General features: G+C 36.1%; 1 protein-coding gene across 1 annotated transcript in view; it reads right to left on the bottom strand.

The window, feature by feature from the left end:
• Positions 1 to 22,567, bottom strand: part of EYA1 (EYA transcriptional coactivator and phosphatase 1) — a 156,140-nt gene that overhangs the window by 43,922 nt on the left and 89,651 nt on the right. Inside the window, exon 12 of the mRNA XM_049781818.1 lies at positions 1,271 to 1,360. Coding sequence (XP_049637775.1) covers positions 1,271 to 1,360 — 90 coding nt within the window. The remainder of the gene's footprint in view (positions 1 to 1,270; positions 1,361 to 22,567) is intronic.

The raw sequence follows: 22,567 nt of genomic DNA, 5'->3' as shown, positions 1-22,567 counted from the left end.
GCTTTTGAAAATAAGTATAATTATTAAGCTTTATAGAAGCAATTCTGAACTTGTCACTCACTTTGGATAACTCTACTTTAAAATAGTAATGCTTTACATGCAATTTTCTAAAGGAAAGCAAACACTTAAAAATGCAAAAGAAATCTGTATTTTACTCTAAGTGTAAAAATAAATATTTCACTAAGGAATGGAAAAAAATGAATCACATTTAAATAATTTTATTACACTGGAAGTTGCCAATTCATCTGTGAGTAGTTTCATTGCAGATGAAAAGAAATCAAAATATAGGACAGATGTTGAACAAACCGCATTTAAGTTCTGTCACACACAGGCATTTTTCAAATGATTTTGGCTCATCTATTAAATAAGGTGCATTTTGCTTGATTTTTAAAAAGGGAAACATCAGGAAATATTTAAAGGCCAATTGTTGCCAATTAACTTTGATCAGTAAAATTTCTATTTGAATCTTTCAGATTCTTCTCCTGTCTGAAATAACATACATTTATAAAATCTAGCAAAACAACAACTTGATGATTAATGCCTGTTGGCAGCCTCACCACAAGCTAACTTAGCAGCAGAATTTAAATAAACAACTGTCCCTATTAAGGGAGTAAAATGTAGTTATTGTCATGTTTTCCCATAATGAAGATATGAAAAAACAGTATTTTTTATTCTTCAGAACTCTGCTAACCAACATCATCATGTTTGTCAGAGTTCATAACAAACTTAACTATCTTACAATAACTTCTCATAAATCATAATGGACAAATAAAATCATCAGCAGTTTGAAATAATAAATCTCAACAACCCAAAGAACAGAGGTCAGACTAAGATATCACCCAACCAACTGGACCAGCCAGAAATAAAATTATCTAACCCAATAAAGTAAACATATAGCACAAAGAGCCTTTGCCAATATCGTGAATTCCAATGGCTTCTAAAGTAAACACATCTCAACGAATTTAAAGTAAATTTATCTCAATAACGATGATATAACCGAAAAATTTGTAACTTCTAGTAATTGGCAAAGATGGTATCTAAAATGACTGAAAACAAAAGTCAATTCTTATTTATAGTTAGATAGAATCTAACATCAAAACACAACAGCCAAAGGAAAGTAAAATAAAATACCATAAAGGCAAAACACATTTTTATTTGAGCAATAATTACTTCTTATTCCAACTAGATATTTAAAAATTGCAGTGTAATTTAAAGCCAGTCACCTCTTTCAAGACATGATAACATATGTATAAAAGTAATTAGAACTTACTTCTAAATCATTGAAAAAGAGATGTGTATCTGCCAGGTTGAAAATCATTTCTTCCATTCGAAGTCCAAGGGAAACTGAAGTTGGTGGATCCTAAAAAAAGAATTTTATAGGTCAACGGACATGTATACTTTAGGTTACATGAAATATAATGTGATACCAAGATGGATACTGTTGTAGATTGAAAGCAAGAGCCCCATCGGGAGGCTTGGGTTGCAGCTTCTTTTGGTGTACATGACTTATCCGATGCACAACTATCAGTGACTTTTATTTAAAAATATTCTCAACAGTTGATGATGCTTTGCATAATAAACAAAAAGCATTCTGCTTCAAATACTACAATCTATACACAATCTAGGGCTACTTATACAAATAAAAGAGAGGAAACCCAGCTTTACACATCTGTGGCAGGATCAGGAAATATAGTAGATTGAGAAGACCTTTTATTATACCATGGTCTCTTCACAACACACTGCTGCAAACACCAGAAAAATCAACATTCTATAGATTCATTTCTAAAGGGTAATAAATGCCAATTTTCTTCCAGACAATGACCAGTATTTATGCTATTTATTAGAATTTCCTGCCACTGTTGTATATCCTCAAAGCAGGAGGTGATGACCACTCTGATCACATGGTACTTTGCCTTGTTCATTGAGCTGGTCTTGACCTTTCTGTGACATTATCTAGTCATCCAACTGCAAGGCCCATACACAGAGAGGAGTGCCAGAATTCCAATATTTATTCGGGCTTCTACTCAAAGCTTCAAACTTGCACATTAGTGATGTGCAGCAGCAGACTGTCCCATACAACCCACATTTTAATAGTATTTTGTGGTGTAGACTTTAGGGAAAGGCAAATATTTGCTGTGGGATTTGAGCCACATCTAGCTGTTTTCAGGGTTTATTCCCAGCAGGGATCATGGTCCATACAGGGTACTAGGGTTGGATTCTGGTCAGTAGCAAGCAAGGCAAGCATGCATATCCTCTCTGAATTGTTATTTGCATTTTGTTATGATAAAGCCATGTGGTTTATCAGTTATCTGTAAAGAATAAAGAGATTCTGGGGCCGAGGAGGTGGTGCTAGAGGTAAGGTGTCTGCCTTGCAAATGCTAGCCAAGGAGCGACCACTGTTGAATCCCCTGGCATCCCATATGGTCCCCCCAAGCCAGGGGCAATTTCTAAGAGCTTAGCCAGGGGTAACCTCTGAGCATCAAATGGGTGTGGTCCGAAAAACCAAAAAAAATAAATAAATAAAGAGATTCTGTAAAACAAATATCAAGGACTTAGGATAATTTCTTTTGGACTTCCTGGCAATCAACCAATACAAATTTTGAGATGCATGATATTTAATTTTTTTTCTAAAGAACAAGAATAATCAATTGTTACACTATTTCATTATTGCATCAAAAATGCTGGAAGTACCATGGAATCAACCTGCATCATTATTTCACCCAGGACACTTTTAATTAGAAAGTGTGTTCCTTCAGATGTGCCAAATTTCTGTGACAGTGTATTCTACATATCATTAGTCATAGTTAAGATTATAAAACCTGGGGGCCAGAGCAATAACATAGTGGGTAAGGTGTTTGACTTGCACAGAGTCAACCTGGATTTGATCCCCAGAATTACATATGGTCTCCTAGCCCTTCCTCGAGTAAATTCAGAGCTCAGAGCCAGGAGTAACACCTGACTGCTGCCAGGTATAGCCCACCACCCAAAATTATAAAACTGAGTGAATATAAGATTCTACTACTTAGGGATCAAAGAGATAGAAGAATGTGCAAGGTGCTTGCCTTGCACACAGTCAACTTGAATTCAACTGAGCACAGTATATGGTACTCCAAGACCTTTAGTTGTGATGCCTTGGTACAGAATCATGAATAGCTATACCTAAGTAACTGAGGCCTTGTATAATCTTGCACATCTATCTCAAATACCATCATCCTTATGAGCTTTGAGAAGTAGCAGGTAACTGAATCTAGAGACTATGCCTATCCTTGTTTTCCCATGATGGAATAGAAGACTAGATACTAAACACATTGATCCCACACACAGAAAGAACAATTCCTCTTTTCTTACCTTGGCACATCAGCAAGAGAAAAGATCCTAATAGATGGATGGAGACAGAGGAGCACAGAATCACAGCTTCCGTGCCAGCACCACCCACCTCTTCGATACTGCCCAATTTGGGTAGTGCCAAAATGTCCATGGTATACATTCCTAGGTTTTGAAGGAGTCTCTGAAGCTGCCACTTCAGGAAAACAAGACAAGATAATACTTGCTGACCTCAATTCTTCCAGCCTGTCGCTTTTCTTTCAGATGGCCAACAGTAAAAAAGATGACAAACTACAAAGTATCAACAAAAGTCACTAGCAAAGTCTTAGCTATCCATCCAAGAGCCGCCTTAGAGAGACACATGAAATAATTTCCTTCAAATCCACTCCCTCATACTAGAATATTGCTACTATTTAATATACCCTGTAAAGGATGAAATTTTGTAGAAGAATTAAAAATAACTTACAAGTCAGTAAAGCAAAACGGCCACCAAATCTTAGATTTGTAGGAAATTCTTCAAGCAAGGGATTGAATTTATCAGAAAGCATGAAGGAAAAAGCAACTGTGCAAAAAATACCCTAGAGCAGAATTAAGCTGTAGGGAGAGTCCCAACAGCTGTTTCTAAAACAAAACACCTGACTAAGGTGTTTACTCCCTCCAGTTCAAGCCAATAAAAATTCACTAACTTGTCTCATAATCATGTCAATGATTTCTTTTTATGTAGCAAAGCAGAAGAGACTCACCACATTGATTTAATTGCCAATTCTGGAATTTATGTGCCATGGCATTGTTACTTTTGAAAAAGAATTATTTTGCCTTGATTTGCTAGTTCATTTATATGGCCATCAAAAGAAATACTCCATTGTTTGCTAATATATAGCATACTTTAACTTTTCTTCATAAATTACAGTAATAACTTGCTAGTAGGAATACTAATAAATTTTAAAGGCTTGTTCAGTCTTGTGGTCAAATACAACACAGATGTTGGCCTTATTTACCTTTTAATGTTTTTCTCTTTTGTTATTAGCTGTCATTCCTTAACGGTTTTATACCTGCCACTCTGCAGCATTACTATGATTCATTTACAACACCAAAAGAAGAGTTTGACAGTGAACCAGGATAAAAGAAACTTAGAAATGGGAGAATCTAGCAAAAAATCAGAGAGCCTCAAAAACTTTTAAAACTACAATCCACAGGGTCTGGAGAGATAGTACAGTGGATAGGGCATTTGCCTTGCATACGGCTGACCTGGATTCAATCCCTGGAATTTTATATAGTCCCCCAAACCTTCCAGGAGTAATTCCTGAATGCAGAGACAGGAGTAATCAGAACACCACCGTGCATATTCCAAAATCAAAAATAAATAAACTATAATTATTAAAAATACATAAATTTTAATTTTTACTCATAATTAGTAATCACTTCTTCTTCCTTACCCTCATCTCATATACAAGAATACACAGTTGACCTACATGTTTGGAAAAAACAAGCTTTTCTCACTCTGCTGAGTGTACCCTGATTATTTTCCATTTCTTAGTTCTCCAGTATGTGGTGGTTTACAGTTCAGAAAGCAGAACTTTCTAAACTGCAGGGCTCCTTAAACTTTTTCCAATCACAACCAGTTTTAACCCAAGAAATGCAACATGGGTGAGTGCTGTCGGGAACACTTTGGGTTTATGATTCATGGTATATTTTTTTAAAGGAATTTGTTCTCTTTTTCTTTCTTTTCTTTGTTTTGGGGAGGGGGTCACACCCAGCAGTGCTCAGCTCAGGGTTACTCCTGGCTCTGTGGTCAGACGTTGCTTGGGGGACCAAATGGGATGCCGGAATCAAATAGGTGCCTATCCTGTGTTGGTCACATGTAAGACAAACTCCCTACCACTGTGCTATCACTCCAGTCCCCATGCATTGTATTTTTAATTATCTCTTTCTGTTTATTGAATGTTCAGAAATCTTCTACTGTTGCCAAATTTCCCCCATCCCGCATTGTGCCTCAGATAGAGTGATGATCCCCAGTTTCAGAGGTCAGGCTCTAGAGGTCACCTACATTTTTTCTGGAAGACCAGAAAAGTGACTGACAACAGTGCTTGACTTGTTCATGGAAAGCGAGCTGGCAAGTGCAATGATCTCAACTGAAATATTCATCTTCAAGGAAATCAGCAGCAGAGCAGATATATCTCGCGGTCTGTAGATAATATTTATTTATTTATTTGGTTTTTAGGCTACACCCAGTGATGCTCAGGGGTTACCCCTGGCTATGCGTTCAAAAATCGCTCCTAATTTGAGGGACCATATGGGACTCCAGGGTATCAAAGACAGGCTCGTTCTAGGTCAGCTGCTTGCAAGGCAAACTCCCTCCTTCTGTATAACTGCTCTGGCCCCTTTGAATCATCATCTAAATTAAGAATGGAATCCTTCTCAGGTGGAGGCTAAATTTTGTTTACCAATTAAAAATACCTTTTGATATCTTTAAATTTATTCAGATCTGTCTATAATAAGATAATGTCACCAAAGTTAACACTGAACAGTTAAAATCCAGATTTAACTCGATGGCTTATTTTGTCCTATTTAGTAGAAGATGAAAAACTCGTATTTTTTCAGACCCAATCTGAGACATAAAAGTCCTCATGTCTTTGGCTTAATCTTACTTTTCTTGTACTTTGCAATAACAAATTCCAGAGCTGCAGTTATGAAATGGTTGCTTTTTAAACGCCGTTTTGGGGTTATATAACTATTGAAACAGTATTTAGAACTTCTCTTCCTCTTCAAAGAAACATCTCATTTGAAGTAAACCTCACTGTCCAATGTTTCCATTTTTTTTTAAACCTGACCCTTCTGCGGCACTTGCGAAGCTGTTTAATCTCTTTGTCACATTTCTCTTTTCCTGCTAACTTTGGCATAATCAGCCTTATCTGAGAATTTTCTTAGAATCTGATTATTTATTGTCTATCTCTCTCTCCCCTTTTTTGGGGGGGAATGGGTGTACACCTGGCAGCACTTAGTGTTTATTCCTGGCTCTATGCTCAGAAATTCCTCCTGGCATGCTCGAGGGATCATTTGGGATTCTGGATTTGAACCACCATCCTTCTGCATGCAAGGCAAACACCCTACCTCCACGCTGTCTCTCCGGCCACTTATTGTCTATCTCTTAAATGTTGGTCATTAGGACTTTTTTTTTTTTTTTTTTTTTTTGTGTGTGTTTGGGACATACCCGACGGTGCTCAGGAGTTATTCCTGACTGTCTGCTCAGAAATAACTCCTGGCGGGCACAGGGGACCATATGGGACACCGGTATTCCAACCAACCACCTTTGGTCCTGGATCGGCTGCTTGCAAGGCAAACACCGCTGTGCTATCTCTCCGGGCCCGGTCATTAGGACTTTTCACCCACACTCTTCCATTGCCCTTTGTATAGACTGAAGGTCTCAACTTGTCACTCCACTCACCTCTATTACAGATCTTTAATGAAAGCCCAGATTAATGTTCAGTTTCTCCCTGGATGCTCAAAAGTATAGCTGAAAATGGGCTTCACTCATATTTTGACTACGCATATTTTCCTAATTATATAAAGTATTCACACTTTAGGATATTGGCACCAAGCCAAGTCCAAATCTTGACATTCTTTTAAACAGCCTTTTTTTTTACACTACATCAAACTTTCAATCAGTTGTGACACACTACCATTTAAGTAGTGGAATTCATACCTTGCTATAATCACCCTACTTTCCTCACACTCACTTTTTTGAGAGATCTGGAAGGCTCCTGTATTGGGCTCTATGCTCAGGCTCTTACTATCTTCTTTTTATCCTCTCATCTCAGTTAGGGAACTTCTAAGACCTTCAAAAATATGAAAGGCCTGCTTCTTACACACCTCCTCACCATGGTACCAGTTTGTTTTCTCAAGCTATGTTTAAAATCAGGAAATCGTTTCTTCAAAAGATGACTAGGTGGAATCTTAATATAAAAGCAAATTGGCTCTGATGGAAATTACCTCTAAAGACCTAGAAGAATTCTAGGGCAAAGAACCATTAGTCTGTTAGTTTATTCATATATTTTTTCACATCATGAACTAGTAATCAATCCTTCTCCCTTACCCTTGCTCCACATACAAGAATACACAGCTGAACAAGTTTGGCAAAACAAGATTTTCTCACTCTGCTGAGTGTACCCTGATTATTTTCCATTTCCTAGCTCTCCAGTATGTGGCAGTTTACAGTTCAGAAAACAGAACTTTCTAAACTTTTTCCAATCACAACCAGTTTTAACCCAAGAAATGCAACATGGATGAGTGCTGTCAGAAACACTTTGGATTTGTAATGCATTGTAGTTTTTATTAATTTTTAATTTAACTTATGTTTAGAAACCTTTTTCTGTTGCCAAATTATTCTCTTTTCCTGTATTTTGACCCAGATAGGGTTATGAACTCTCATCCACCCAGTTTCAGAGACCAAGTTCTAGATGACACTTACTATTTTGCTTGAAGACCAGAAAACTGACTAACAATGGTCAACTCTTTCTAAGCTTGCATTATACTTCCTGCTCCCCCAAGTGCTCCTTCATGTTCTGACCCTCCTCTATGACTTTGTGGCTAGATATGGTTCCTACAAACTACCACAGCTGTTGTATTCTTGTTCAAGAGGATCCTGGTGTTTATTATTTAGCATTCATTTTTCATCCTTGGACTCTAGCACAATGCATGTTACAATACTCTCACAATATTTGGTGAGGGATAAGTGAAGTGTTTTTCAAATAGTTTTAGTAAAGAAAAAATATTAAATTGCTCTTTACTTATTAGTGTTTAATGTTGGAATAAAAAATTCCTAGATATCAAATTAAAACACAGGTATTAGATCCTAAATTTACTTATTTACCTAAATTAGCATTAATGTATTAGTAAAGCTTGTTTACAACTAAAGAGCAGCTCAATCTTGCAATAATTGTTTGTAAGCCATAACAATTAAGGGGATAAAACTATAATAAGATCAGCATACAACAGTTGTGAGGTTTCAGGGGACAGAAATTGTGCAGCCTGTCATTCTTACCCTCAAAGGCACCAGCAATATAATATAACACCATACACTTTTGTATAAGCACAGTAAAAAGGGGGAAACCTTATGCACATAAACAAGATCTTATCTTCTAGGGATAAGAACTCATACTTTTTATAATACAGGGGTGCCTCCCACTCTGAACATGTGTCATGTGGACCCAACTTAGACTCCCTGAGATGGGACAGTGATCATCCAACCCTGAACCTCAGATTCCAGACATAGAACAGATATAGTTCCCTGCAACACCAGGAACCAAAATCCCTCTGGGAAATTCCTAATACTGCTCTAGCACCAACTTGAGCCAGTTTTGATATGACATCCTGACAATGAGGAAATGGCAACAACTTGATATAAGAGCAGGTTGTCCTATAACATCACCTAACAGTAAGATGAAATCAGAAGGCATGTTGACTTTTGATCTGTGCATAAACCAAGAGTACTAACTACAGAATACTGACTTGGACAACCATGACTGGGCAGAACTTATTCTGAGACCAATAAGAAAGACCCTACCCTAGGCTTTAGCCTAGCACTTGTATAAAAATCAAGATCTCTAATTCAGAGGTCTGACTTTGACAGCTGAGACTGAGCAGCACTTCTGGAACCATAATGAAGACTCTATCCTAGGCTTTGGTCGAGAATCTGAGCAAAAACCAAGACCACTTATTACAGAAGACTGATTATAACAACAGTGATGGAATAGAACCTCTAGAACCATAAAGAAAGACACTCTCCTAGACTTTGTCCTATGACCTGTGCAAATACCAAGATCTCTAGTTAAAGAGGCCTGATTTTATCATCCACAAGTGAGCAGAAATTTTCCTGCCACCATAAAAAGACCTTGGGGTGTGGTAATGAGCATGTATAGTAGTTGTTCCCATGGCAGTATGCTTCAAGGGCAGAGAAGCCCTGAATTTCTTAGGCCAAGGGATTTCCCTTTCTTACTTTCCCAATACTTACTGTGCCTATGCAAAAAAAAAAAAAAAAAAAAAAAGAAGGGGGGGAAGCACAAAACCTTGCCACACCAGAACTCCTCCCTTTGTTTTTTTTATTTTTATTTATTTTTTATTTTTTTCTTTCTTTTTCACTTTTGTGGTTATTATTCGTTTATTTGTTTGTTTTTGCTGAGTGCTTTTTATTTTCTTTTGGTAGTTACTGTCTTTTTTTTTTTACTGTTGTTTGTTGGCTTTTTTATGCTATGTTTTACTTTCTTTTTCTTTTCTTTTTCTTTTTCTTTTCTTTTCTTTTCTTTCTTTTTTTTTTTTTTTTTTTGGTCTTCTCAGAGCAGAACCACACAACCTGTTCATGAGGTGAAAAAAAAGAATGATACCAGGACCAAACAGCCATATGAACATTGAGTGGAAAATAAAAAATGATCAAACTTCAACAAAACCCATCTACAACAAGCTATACACAGAGGGAAACAGTTACACTAGCACTCTGGGGGACAAAAGAGGGAGATATGGGACACATGCTGGGAAAAGGGGTAGAGGGAGGACAACCCTGGTGATGGAAATGGCCCTGATCAATTGTCACTATGTACCGTATTTTCCAGCGAATAAGACGGCTTTTGAAACAAAAAAAGTCAACCGAAAATTGGGGATCGTCTTATACGCTGAGTATATCCCAAAAAATGTTTCAATATGCCCCTAAACGAAACCAAAAAAATCAGGCCGCAGAGTTTCCAAATTTCTTTCTTGGGGGCTCCCAAACAGTACTCAGGAGATCTGGGGGGCCACTTCTGGCAAAACCCAGCTAGGGTCCGAGGATGGGATGTCGTTTGGTTCATGTAGTGAGGGAAGTTAACTGAGGCCACCAGGGAATTGCCAGAAAAGGTGCCTATGATAAGGGACCAATCACTGCAAGGCTGCTTGGACCGCCTCTCTAACTCAGCCAATCCAAGCAGGTTTTTTATGCATGCAAATTAGACAATGTTCTGGACCCGAATCTACACTGTCAAAAGCCTGCTCAGATTGGCCAAAGTCAGAGAGAAAGTCTATGACAGTATGACCTCTGGACCTTTGCCTGTTGTGAGTGGATCACTGGTACATGAGCACAGGAACACATGCAGCACATGCAGCACAGGAACATTCTGTCTAATACAGCGAATATAGGCCTAAACCTATGTTTTAACTGCAACATTAGGGGGTCGTCTTACATGCCCAGTCGTCTTATATGCTGGAAAATACGGTACCTCAAATATTACTGTGAAAGATTTGTTACTCACTTTTGGTCACAATAAAAATTATTTAAAAATATTTATGAGTTTTATATTTTACAAATTAAATCTTAAGTGCAACGAAACATAGCTCCCTGGTCAAAAATACCTAGTACAGTAAAAAAGCTCAACGAAAAAAAATACAATCAAGTGCTTTTTATTTTATGGGTTATCGTTTTTCTTCTTTAATGAAAATGTAAGTTTACAATAGTGCTTGATGCCCAGGCAGAGAGAATCATATCAAATTTTTTATTATAAAAATAATATAAAGAATATCCAATACTGTGAGACCATGCACATACACACACAGAAAAATGAAAATTCCATCCTGCTCTCAAATTATTTTAATGTGATAATCAAATAGAAATTGCTTAAAATCATTATAATAAAGTGAAGGAACCTGTTGCAATCATAGGATCATTATAGTTTCCTATCACTAATTATGTCCATTGAAGAAAAAACATTATATAAAAAAATAATCGGGGTTGGAGAGATAGCATGGAGGTAGAGCATTTGCTTTGCATGCAGAAGGACGGTGATTCAAAATCCCTGCATTCCATATGGTCCCCTGACCTGCCAGGAGTGATTTCTGAGCAGAGAGCCAGGAGTAACCACTGAGCACTGTCGGATGCTATCCAAAAACAAACAAAAAATTTAAAAATTAAAGAACAATAAAAGGAGATGAATTCATTACTAGGCCTAAAACAATATTGTTGTTTTCATTTTGTATCAAATAATTTCATTTTGGATTAAACGATGTTTAATTATTCCACTGCTTTAAGGCCTTTATTTCTGAACTGCCCATGAAGACCAAAGTTATTCTTTTCCTAAGTCATTAGTATAACTCCTGGTCTTTAAATTTTTTTTTGTTGTTTCTTGATATCTGATCACTTTTAATCTGAACACTGCCAATGACACTTGATAATCATGTGAAAAAATGTAAATACAGTATATGTTCTCCACAAAATAGAAATAAAAATTTACAATGCCAGCACTAGAGATAAATATTTATCAGTTTTGAACCCATATACTAAAATTCTATAATTTGGTTAGAAAGAAAAGAGTATCTATATGTGTCTGTGGGTGTTCACACTGCAAAATTGGCGTAAGGTCTCTTCCTGCCCTGGCTAGTTTCACAGATGAGCTAGGCAGTGGTTTCCAACCACAGGTCCACAGAAATTTCCTGCTGCTCCTGAAAACATCTGTAGACGCAACAAGATCCAGGCATACCATATGTCAAGTGGCAATAACTTTCACTGACCAAAGGAAATTTCTGAGACCATCAATGGTCTGCAGACTGGTGGTTGAAAACCACTGACTTAAGGGCATTTGAAAAAAGTTTAAGATCATTAAATTCATGTGTTTCTTTAGGAATTGGGAAATAATTCAGAGGGTTACTGTCCATGTTTTGCATGCAAGAAGCCTCAGTTCCATACCTAACACCAGATGGTCTCCTGGTATAGACCTGAGATGAGACTTCAAAACAAACTCCAAAGCATACTTTTAATAAACACAATCCAAAGCAATTCAGTAATTGGGCATTACTAAGATTTCAGCCCCCAGAGAAAGGCTTTGCTCCCCTTGTACATCTGTACCACTTGTTTCTCTGCTTCAGACCAGCAATTCTCACACTTGCTTAATAATAGTACTAGAGTAAGTGATGAAGCCATTCAGTCAATAGAGGCATTCGCAGAGGCAGTTTGCTTCATGTCAGATAATAAAGTACAATGTAAATTATACTAATAACTTACAGGCAATGAAGCCTTGCAAACAGGGTAGAAAAATATGAATAATGTATAGTCATGATTGTTCTACACTATAATCAAATTGTTTAGACAGGAATAGTAATGTTGTTATTTACTAGTTATTGGAGGGCTAATTAAGTTACTCAACTTTTGTGGTTTAAGTCCATCAATAAATTGTTAATAAATTTTTACTTCAGTGACTAATATTGGCAGTATATCTAATGTCTGCAGTTTCTGGCAAGTATTCAGTAGCTTGCAACCATTACAACTACTGTTGTTATTTTTATTGTTTCTATTACTCCAATAGCTGAAGGTCAATCCAGTCGTGGAATTCCATGTTTTGACTACAAAAGAATATATCTTTAGATAGGATATGAAGTTCAAGATTAAAAGCAATAAAAATCTTAAATTCCTCATTATGGTATCTTTAAGGTGAACATACTTTTAAGAGTCCATTAATCATGAAAACTAGTTGTGTGGAAGTTAAATTAAGAATATGTAATGTGACTGCTCCCAGGATAAACTGTCATTGTTCTTCCCAAAGAGGCCAATCAAGCTCTGTAAAAAAACAGTCATTTCAATAAACAATTCATTGAGCACTGTATTTTTTTTTAAATCAATGACATGGGCTAGAGAGAGAGTACAGAGGATAAGGCACTATTTTTCCATGTGGCTAGCTCAGAGTTGATCCCTGGTATTACGTATATTTATATAGTCTCTTGATTCTGCCAGGTTTCATTTCTTTTTTTTTCCTTTTTACTTTTCGTGGGAGTTAGTTTTGGGGCCACACTCAGTGACTCAGTGAGCTATACGCTCAGAAATCACTCCTGGTTTGGGGGACCATATGAGACACCAAGGATCAAACCAGGTCCATCCTGGATCTACCACATGCAAGGCAAGAGCAGTATTGCTGTGCTATTGCTCCACCTCCTCAAGTTTCATTTCTGAGCACAGAGACAGAAATAACCCCTGGACACCACCAGGAGTAGACTTCCTATCTCTTAAATCAATGGTTTGCATTGATGTTTTACTATCTCTTTAAGTTGTTTTATCTATATTATTTAATCATTAACAGGTCAAACTTTTTCATTGGTTTTGTTTGTTTGTTTGTTTGGGGGCCATACCTGATGGCACTCAGAGTTTACTCCTGGGTATGCACTCAGAAATCACTCCTGGCTTGGGGGAACATATGAGACACTGGGGTATAGAACAATAGCCTGTACTAGGCTAGTGCATGCAAGGCAGATGCCTTACCACTTGCGCCATCGCTCTGGCGCCAACAGGTCAAACTTTGTAAATAGGAATTTATATATTTCAAATATTTGTCAACTATCAATTAATACATAACTATGGAGATTAGATCTTGCTAAAATCTTAAATATGCCTAAGTTAATAAACAAATAACCGGTAATGATCAGCAATTATTGAGGCATATACCTAATTAGTTTGTTTAGTGTATAGTCTCTGAAAACTTCCATTGATTACCTAATTCCAGTGCATTTAGCATATCATAAATAGCATCATATTTTTTAAAGTATAATTTTGAGGAATACCTTAAGAGTATTAACAAAAAATGAAATTACATAGTATAATAGTTCTTCCCAAAACAGCAACTCTGCTTGAGACATCTAACTATGGTGTTGGTAGGAATTGAAAATTTTTTCAATCTTTACCTTCCTGATATGACTATTATTTAGCTGTATTTAGTGTAAATAAATAATACCTTCTAGCTTAAAGTTACTAGACAACTTTTCTTTTGCTAAATATTTTCACAAATATTTTCAAGAAAACTATATATATATAGAAAATATGTAAAGCTAGACTTCAGCCTCAGGAGACTAGTGGAATTTACTTGGGATGTTATTCACTAACCATGAAGCAGATCTAGATATTAAGCATATCAGTTCATTGGTTAATAAACATATTGCTAGTGAACTGAAATGCATTATGCACATGAAAAATAAGAGGGGAAAGGGCCCGGAGAGATAGCATAGTGGTGTTTGCCTTGCAAGCAAGCCAATCCAGGACCTAAGGTGGTTGGTTCAAATCCCGGTGTCCCAGATGGTCCCCTGTGCCTGCCAGGAGTGATTTCTGAGCAGACAGCCAAGAATAACCCCTGAGCACTGCTGGGTGTGGCCCAAAAACCAAAACCAAAAAAAAAAAAAAAAGAGGGGAAAGTGCTGACTGCAAGATTATTCAGCATGATTAGGAAGTCTACAGTAATATTGTAGAGCCATTTAGGGTGAGAATATAATCATGAAAATCTCAAATCAGAAAGTACTTCAGTTTTATCCCAAAACTTTGGCATACCAAAAAACAGTTGTCTAAACTAGCCATTTGCAGTAAGAATTGTCCTTTTATATGTAGATCTCCTATGATATGCTAAACTGATTGCTTTTATGATTAATAAAAAACAAACTCTTCAATTTTCTCTTTCCTGTCTTTGAGTCAAATAGGATATACAGAAGAAGCAAAAAGTCCTGATAATATACTGTTGAAAGAATCTATTCAACCAGCATATTTAAGTTTTAAAAATTACAACATCAGATGTTTTGTATCCCTTACTGCAGATCTGTATATCTTGACCACAAAATAAATAAATAGAACTTGAATTTATTCTTTGAATCTAGTTATTTATTTGTAGGAAATCTAGGGAACAAAGAAGAATGTGGTAAAATATAACTGGAACACAAGGAGAAAAACAGTCTCAAGAATGCTAAGAGGGGCCAGAGTAAAATATATATAAAATATTATAAAAATATTTTTCTCCAATAGGGGAAACATTCTAGAAAGTAGAAATGTATATAAATAAAAATTTCTCTCAACAATATAATATTACATATGAAAAATATAAGTTTTACATAGAGATTCCATGGTCAAAATGAATAATTTCTTGCAGCTATTGAGCCATCTGTGCTTGGTGGGCTAAGGAGACCATATGAAGTATCAGGGATCAAACCTAGGTCAGTCATGTGCAAAGTAAGCACCTTACCCACCATATGCTATATTATCTATCAAATCCCTGAATAACTTTTCTTAATCCAAAATCAGGAATGAACCAAGGATGCTCATTTTTATCATTTCTATTTAAAATAGAAATCTGACTTCTATTCCATTACTTCCTTTATCATATTTTTCCTCCTCCACTCTTGATATATGGGTGACATGGGAGAGTGCTATAGCTTTATATACAAAATACAGACTCAATGACACCAAATACATGAGATCCAAACTACAAAGACCGAACTTTGAAATGTGCTTGTCAAGGTGGTAGGTGAGATGGGGGTCAGGGGGAGGGAGCATAGGAACACTGGTGAAGGAAAGTTGACAGTGGTGGTGGGATTCCTGTTGTAATGTTGTATGCATGAAACTTAACATTCAATAATTTTGTAAATCACAGTTCTTTAATTAAATAAAGACTTTTTCTTAAAGAAACAGAAGTCCAAACTAAAGCTAAGAAAAAGAGGTAAGGGCCCGAAGAGATAGCACAGCGGCGTTTGCCTTGCAAACGGCCGATCCAGGACCAAAGGTGGTTGGTTCGAATCCCGGTGTCCCATATGGTCCCCCGTGCCTGCCAGGAGCTATTTCTGAGCAGACAGCCAGGAGTAACCCCTGAGCAATGCCGGGTGTGACCCAAAAACCAAAAAAAAAAAAAAAAGAAAAAAAAGAAAAAAAAAAGAAAAAGAGGTAAAAGGCTTTTAACATAGTTAGGAGGAGGAGAAGCAAAGCTGATATAATCTCATATGTACAACTCTGAAAATTGCATATATACACAAACTGTAAAAATTACTTTATGAATTCCAACAGGATATGAAATAGAAACATACAATTTAATCATACTTTTATAAATAGTAAGCAGTCTGAAAGGGAATTAAAAATAATTTTAATTGTAATATCATCAAAAGAATAAAATGCTTAGGAATAAATTTAGCTAATGAAACTTTACACAGAGTAGAAATCAGCCACCTCAAAATATATCCTTTGGGGGCCGGAGAGATGGCATGGAAGTAGGGCATTAGCCTTGCATGCAGAAGATCGGTAGAATCCCAGCATCTCATATGGTCCCAGAGCCTGCCAGGAGCAATTTCTGAGCATAGAGCTAGAAATAACCACTGAGCACTCACTGCAGGGTTTGATCCAAAAGCAAAAACAAACAAACAAACAAAATGTCCTCTGCAAAAGATTGATTTAATGGGAGAGGCTCTTAAAGACTGTCTTTTGTGAGAGATATTTACATGTAAACTCTCAGGAAGGCCTTTCCTTTCAGGGTTCCTAATACAATGGGGAACCTTAATCTTATCTTTTCAATGAGAGAAGGCTAATCTTCAATCTTCATACTTTTGTTTTTCTGCCTCTCCTCAGATCCTTCTAACTAGTCCCTTCCTTTTCTCCTCCCCAAGTGTTGCTGTGTTAGCTAGTGTTTTAAAGATGCATCTAAAATCATATGGCAAAATAAGTCTTTCTAGATCTCGACTATACAAATAGTATACATGTTATTACTAAGTTTTAATTTATTTTCCTCTTGGCACTTTTCCTGATGTTTATTTATTTGCCCATGCCTTAAAGAACACAGAGGTACGGAATCATTTTGTGCCCCCATGGCAAAACTACACTAACTTTTAGCTACAATTAGTGGACGCAGAGAATTGACATATGAAAAGCCTGAAAGATATGTTTGTTTACTATTAGATGTTAATAGTACAGATAAAATAATGGCATAACTATCATAGTTTAACAAAAGTGGCTGTATTGGGGCCAAAAAGATAATATAGGTAGGGCACTTGCCTTATACATAGCTGACTTTATATCATATATAGTCCTGCGAGTTCTACCTATAGCAAATCTGAGCACAGCTAAGTGAGACCTCAGATCCACCCCACTGAAAATCATAAACAAAATATACCAAATAAAAATGTGTGGTATATTCATTACACATTAGTATAGAATAGTATCCCATCTTTAAAAGAAAGCAAGAAAATTCTAGTAGATCCCATAATATCAATGAGAACACTATGCTACATAAGATAAGCCAACTGTCAAAACGAGAACATAGACTGGTTGTCAGGTGGGAAAAGGAAAAAAAAATGATGGCTTGCTTAATGGTACTACCTAGAGTTGCAAGGTGAAAGCAGTTTTGGAAGGACCAGAGATATACTACAGTAGGTTAAGCACATGCCTTGCACACATGACCAGAGTTCAGTCCCTGACACTACAGCAGTCCTTCTTGGGCCCTAATGTTGAAAGGTCAGTTTGCTTAAAGAATTGCCAGAGTGACAACTAAATTCCTGATTATATCTTAGAGCAACTTTCCCCCAATTTTATTAAATTTATACTAAAGTTTATAAATAAAAAATATAATTTTTGAAACTTATTCTGAAATAAAATACTAAAGCAGAAAGCACAGTGATAAAAATACAAATAAAACCAGATTAACTCTGACTGGAAAGTGTTAAAGCCAGAATAGATTGCAGTGAATATAGTTGGTATATGCTTGGACATTTCTTTAATAAAAAAATTTTTAATCAGGCCTAAAGAGATAGTAGGGTGGTTACAGCATAAACCTGGCCTGGGTTCTGGTCTTCTGCATCCTGTGTGGTCCCCAAGCGTCACCAAGAGTAATTCCTGAGAGCAAAGTAATTCCTGAGTAACTCTTGACACTCCAGGTATGACCCCAAACAAAAAATATATATAAAAATATTCACTGAAAGTTATTTTGGAGGTTATTAAAGTATTTTTAGAAGTATAACACCATGATTTAATGTTGTTAATTATTAATTATTTTGTTAATTATTTTTAAAGTATAAATCACATTGAAATCAAACTTCAAATTCATTGAGTGCATTTTATTTCAGGGGTCCATGGTAAAAATTAACACCTGTGCATATATTAATTCACCACTAGCAGTCTAATTTTGTCTTTCATTATAAAGAGTATTTCCTGTCCCAGACTTACCTACTTTCATTTTCCCTTTCCTTATAGTCATCAATAATTTTTCTCCTCTATATATCTTATGAGTGAATATAAATGTTTTACTTTCTTCTGACTTAGTTCATTAAGCAGTATACATCCATGTGGTAAAAAAATAATAGAATTTCACTGTGCATAAATACCAGTAATCCAGATTAATGTGAGATTTAGAATATCTGAAAGAATAATGTCCAGACTGTGCTTGCCTGCATTAAGTTTACTGTTTTTGTCATATTAAATGTTTTATTTATTTATTTATTTATTTATTTATTTATTTATTTATTTATTTATTTATTTATTTATTTTCAGAGAGACTTCTGACCAAAGTCACAAGGACCTTGTACACAAACATTTAGGAACAGCAATGTCACAGTGCAACACTGATGAAAGAATTTTCAATATCAGTGAGGAACAAAAGAACCTAGAAGAATCTTATTTAGGAAGTCTGACATTTATTGTTTGGTTGTGTGGATGCTGCAGATCTTGATTATTTTTTTGATTAACAGCCTTATGTTATTATTTTATATTCTACTATTGACCATTTCTTTCTAGTATAATGACTATAGGAACTAGACAATTCCAGTTATAACTAATATAAAGATACTTAATATTTTTATTTGTGAAGAGAACCTACATTTTTTTCCTGGGTAATTTAGAGTAAATTAATTTAATATAATTCTGCTCCAAAGAAGGACTGCTGTTGAATATACATTTACTCTATACCAACAGCCACCTATATTAATTTATATGCTCCCTAAAGACAGGAATTATGAACAGACACTCGCTTACCTACTATTTAAGTAGCCAATAAATTGTAGAAACTAATGTTCTGAATGATTGTTTTAGCCCAGATAAAAAGCAGTGACTTGACCAGTGATCACAGGTAGGTGTGTCCTGAGTACTGGCTACTGAATAACAGCAAATATCTTGTGTGTGCAATTTGAGATGCCATGAGATAGTCCAGTTTTCTAAATGACTGCATTGATATTTTCATGGCCACTAACCCTAAACTACTATATGCTGGAAGCCTTTAATACTAACTACTATTTCTCATCTGACAAAGTCTTCTGAAGAAGTCTAAACATGGTGTAGTTCTTAAGTGAAGATGAGCACATGATATTATTTTTCTCAAAAGGGACACAAGTTGCTCCAGGCCCCAAATGAGGTGGAGCAGAGGCTACTTTCATATGAGTGTCTCTTTGTTTCTGTTTGGTTGTTTGTTTTAGTTTTGGGGCCATACCCATTTGACACTCAGGGGTTACTCCTGACTATGCTCTCAGAAATCACTCCTGGCTTGGGGGACCATATAGGACGCCAGGGGATTGAACCTGGTTATGTCCTTAAGCTAGCGCTTGCAAGGCAGATGCCTTACCTCTAGTGCCACTGCTCCGGCCCCTTTATTCCAGTGTCCAAGTCGAAATTTTGTTGCTCAGATTCGTTTTTGTTGTTCATTTATGCTAAGAAATACTAAGTGATTGGGGACTATAATATTTGATGTGCAAATATGTAGTTGATTTTTATTATTTAAGTATTGTGAAGTCATTTGGAGGATTGATTGTATGCAAATACCTCTGATTCCTGCTGACCTTAAATGGAAACTTGACTTATAGTTTTAAAAACAATGTGTTGCTTTATCCCCTCTATCCTTTCCATTTGCTGTTGGAAATTGAAACTGGATTTCTCAGACTTGGTTATGGCAATCTGGCACTCTCCAGGAGTCACATACTTGCTATGGCATCAATGATCACAACAGCAGTGTGATCAAAACTTAAGGCCAGGATCAAACTCAAGGCCTGATGCATACAGGCAGGTGCTCTGCTATTAGGTCATACCTCTGGCCCCAATTAAATCTATTTCCAGTGACAAGCGCAACAATCTCACAAAAGACAGACATGTAGATAGACACACACACAGACACACACATGCATGTGCGCACACATACACACACAGAAGGCTAATTCAAGTTATTTTCTTAATTGCTTTTAATGCTCTGTCAAAAAAATCTCTCCTTGTGACTCAGAGAAATCAGTCTTTTGAAGTTCAAAATAAGGAGTTAATTTTTTTTCTTTTTTAATTGAAATAACCATGATTTACAAAGTCATACACAATTGTATTTTATATTTCAACACCAATGTGGCTCAAAGATAGAACATGTGGCATGTATGAGGCTCTGGTTTTCATCTTTGGTACTGGCAACACTTCCCCAAATTTAATTTGCTTTTATTTTGGGAAAGAGGGGGGTTTAAGAATGGAATACTTAGGGGCTGAAGAGATAGCACAGTGGTAGGACCTTTGTCTTGCACGTGGCTGATCCAGGACAGACCTGGGTTCGATCCCCAGAGTCCCAGATGGTTCCCCAAACCAGGAGCGATTTCTGAGTGCAGAGCCAGGAGTAACCCCTGAACATCACCAGGTGTGGCCCGTCTCCAAAAAAGGCTCTTTCCTTGCATGCAGCTGACTCAGTTTCTATCTTCAGTACCCCACATGAACTCCTGATCCCCTCTCGGAGTGATTCCTGACTACAGAGCCACAATTAAGCATTACTGGGTGTGGTTCACAACCATTTTTTAAAAACTGAAAGAAAAAAAGAATGGAATACAGAATGGTTTTTGTGCAGAATACAAGTAAAATACTTTCTTATTTCTCTAAAATTGTCCAAGCTAACCATGAAAATACCTATTCTTTTTTTATGTTACTATTTTGTAAGACACATTACAAGGTTTTTAGTTGTGATTTAACCATGCCACAGGTGCCAAAAATTACACTAGGTCTTATGTAGTTTAAAATAAGAACTATGTCATTTAAGTTTTATTATTTAAACTTAAAAGAAGAGTAATGCTGGGGCTGGAGAGATAGCATGGAGGTAAGGCGTTTGCCTTTCATGCAGAAGGTCATTGGTTCAAATCCCGGCATCCCATATGGTCCCCCGTGCCTGCCAGGAGCGATTTCTGAGCATGGAGCCAAAAGTAAACCCTGAGCACTGCTGAGTGTGACCCAAAATCAAACCAAAAAAAAAAAAAAAAAGATAAATGCTTAAATGGAAGTAATTTCTCTTGTTTATCTGTCCTAGTAAGACATTCGAAGAAAAAGTGTTCTATTTTTAACGTAGCCTGATTCCTATTTATATAGACACTCATATATTTTACTCTTTTTCTTTTTCATCTTGTTTTTCTCTACTAAAAAAGAAAACAATTTAATGGTTAAAAAATAAACAAGAAAATACAAGTGATAAAAATTTCCCCAATTTAAATTTTTTGAGAATTAAAAAAAAACATAAAAATCCTTGTCACTGTTTTAATTTCCAAAAGTAAATTGCATTCTGATTTAAGAACTGGATTCAAGAGATTATTTATATTGGGAATTTATTTTACTGAAAGGCAAAATAGAATTGTTTTAATAACTTACTATGCTTTATAAAGCTATACCTTATACATTTATTTTAAATATCTGACAAAGATCTTTTGCATTTCTCCTACTTGAATATTTAACCCATTATATCTATGAGGTCAAATCTATACAAACTCGTAGCAATTGCTATTTTATTTTGGGTCAAAAGTAGAAACTGTTTGGAACATTGCAATTTACAGTTAATCCCAGGCTTGAGAAGGTTATTAGAGGATGCTTCAACTACTTCAGAAAGTATAAGTAGTTTCTCAGAATGCAGTACTTGATTAACATTTTGAATTTGTTGCATAAAAGACAGCTACTAATTTCTACCTGCTTTGCTCCTTAAGTAGTAGATAAATCTACACTTGCAAGCCATTACTAAAAGTTCTAATTGCTAATGAGGTGGGATGCGAACAATGTGATCAGGGTTTAGAGGACTTTTTTGGTCAAGATGAAAATCCTATAATATTTGCTCATATCGAGAATAAATCTTAGTGTGATATCTAAGAGAAGGAGCTTGCATGTACTAAATCTCTCGTTTTTCTTCTTTCTCTTTTTCTCTCTCTCACACACAAACAAAGGCTCTGACCTTTAAACAATTCCTTATTTAAAATGCTAAAATCACACAGCACACTTTGAACCTAACTTATTTACAATAAATTCTCCCCATTCAAGATCTTTTGTTTTGGCAAAAAGAAAGCTGATTAACAGGAATGGGCACTCTTAAATACAGGACTGGTTTGTTTTCAAGGCCTCATGCTGGTTGCTCACAAGGGAAGGATTATGGTGAGATTAGAAATTATTCCCTTTAAGAGACAAAAGCAGAAAATATGCTAAATGTTATTGTTAATAAATATATTATTAAAAGTGCTTTGC

This window comes from Suncus etruscus, chromosome 10 (assembly GCF_024139225.1).
Source record: "Suncus etruscus isolate mSunEtr1 chromosome 10, mSunEtr1.pri.cur, whole genome shotgun sequence".
In the NCBI taxonomy this organism is placed as follows: domain Eukaryota; kingdom Metazoa; phylum Chordata; class Mammalia; order Eulipotyphla; family Soricidae; genus Suncus; species Suncus etruscus.
The sequence above is the reverse complement of the archived record's forward strand: the minus strand, read 5'-3'. Positions and strand labels throughout refer to the sequence as shown.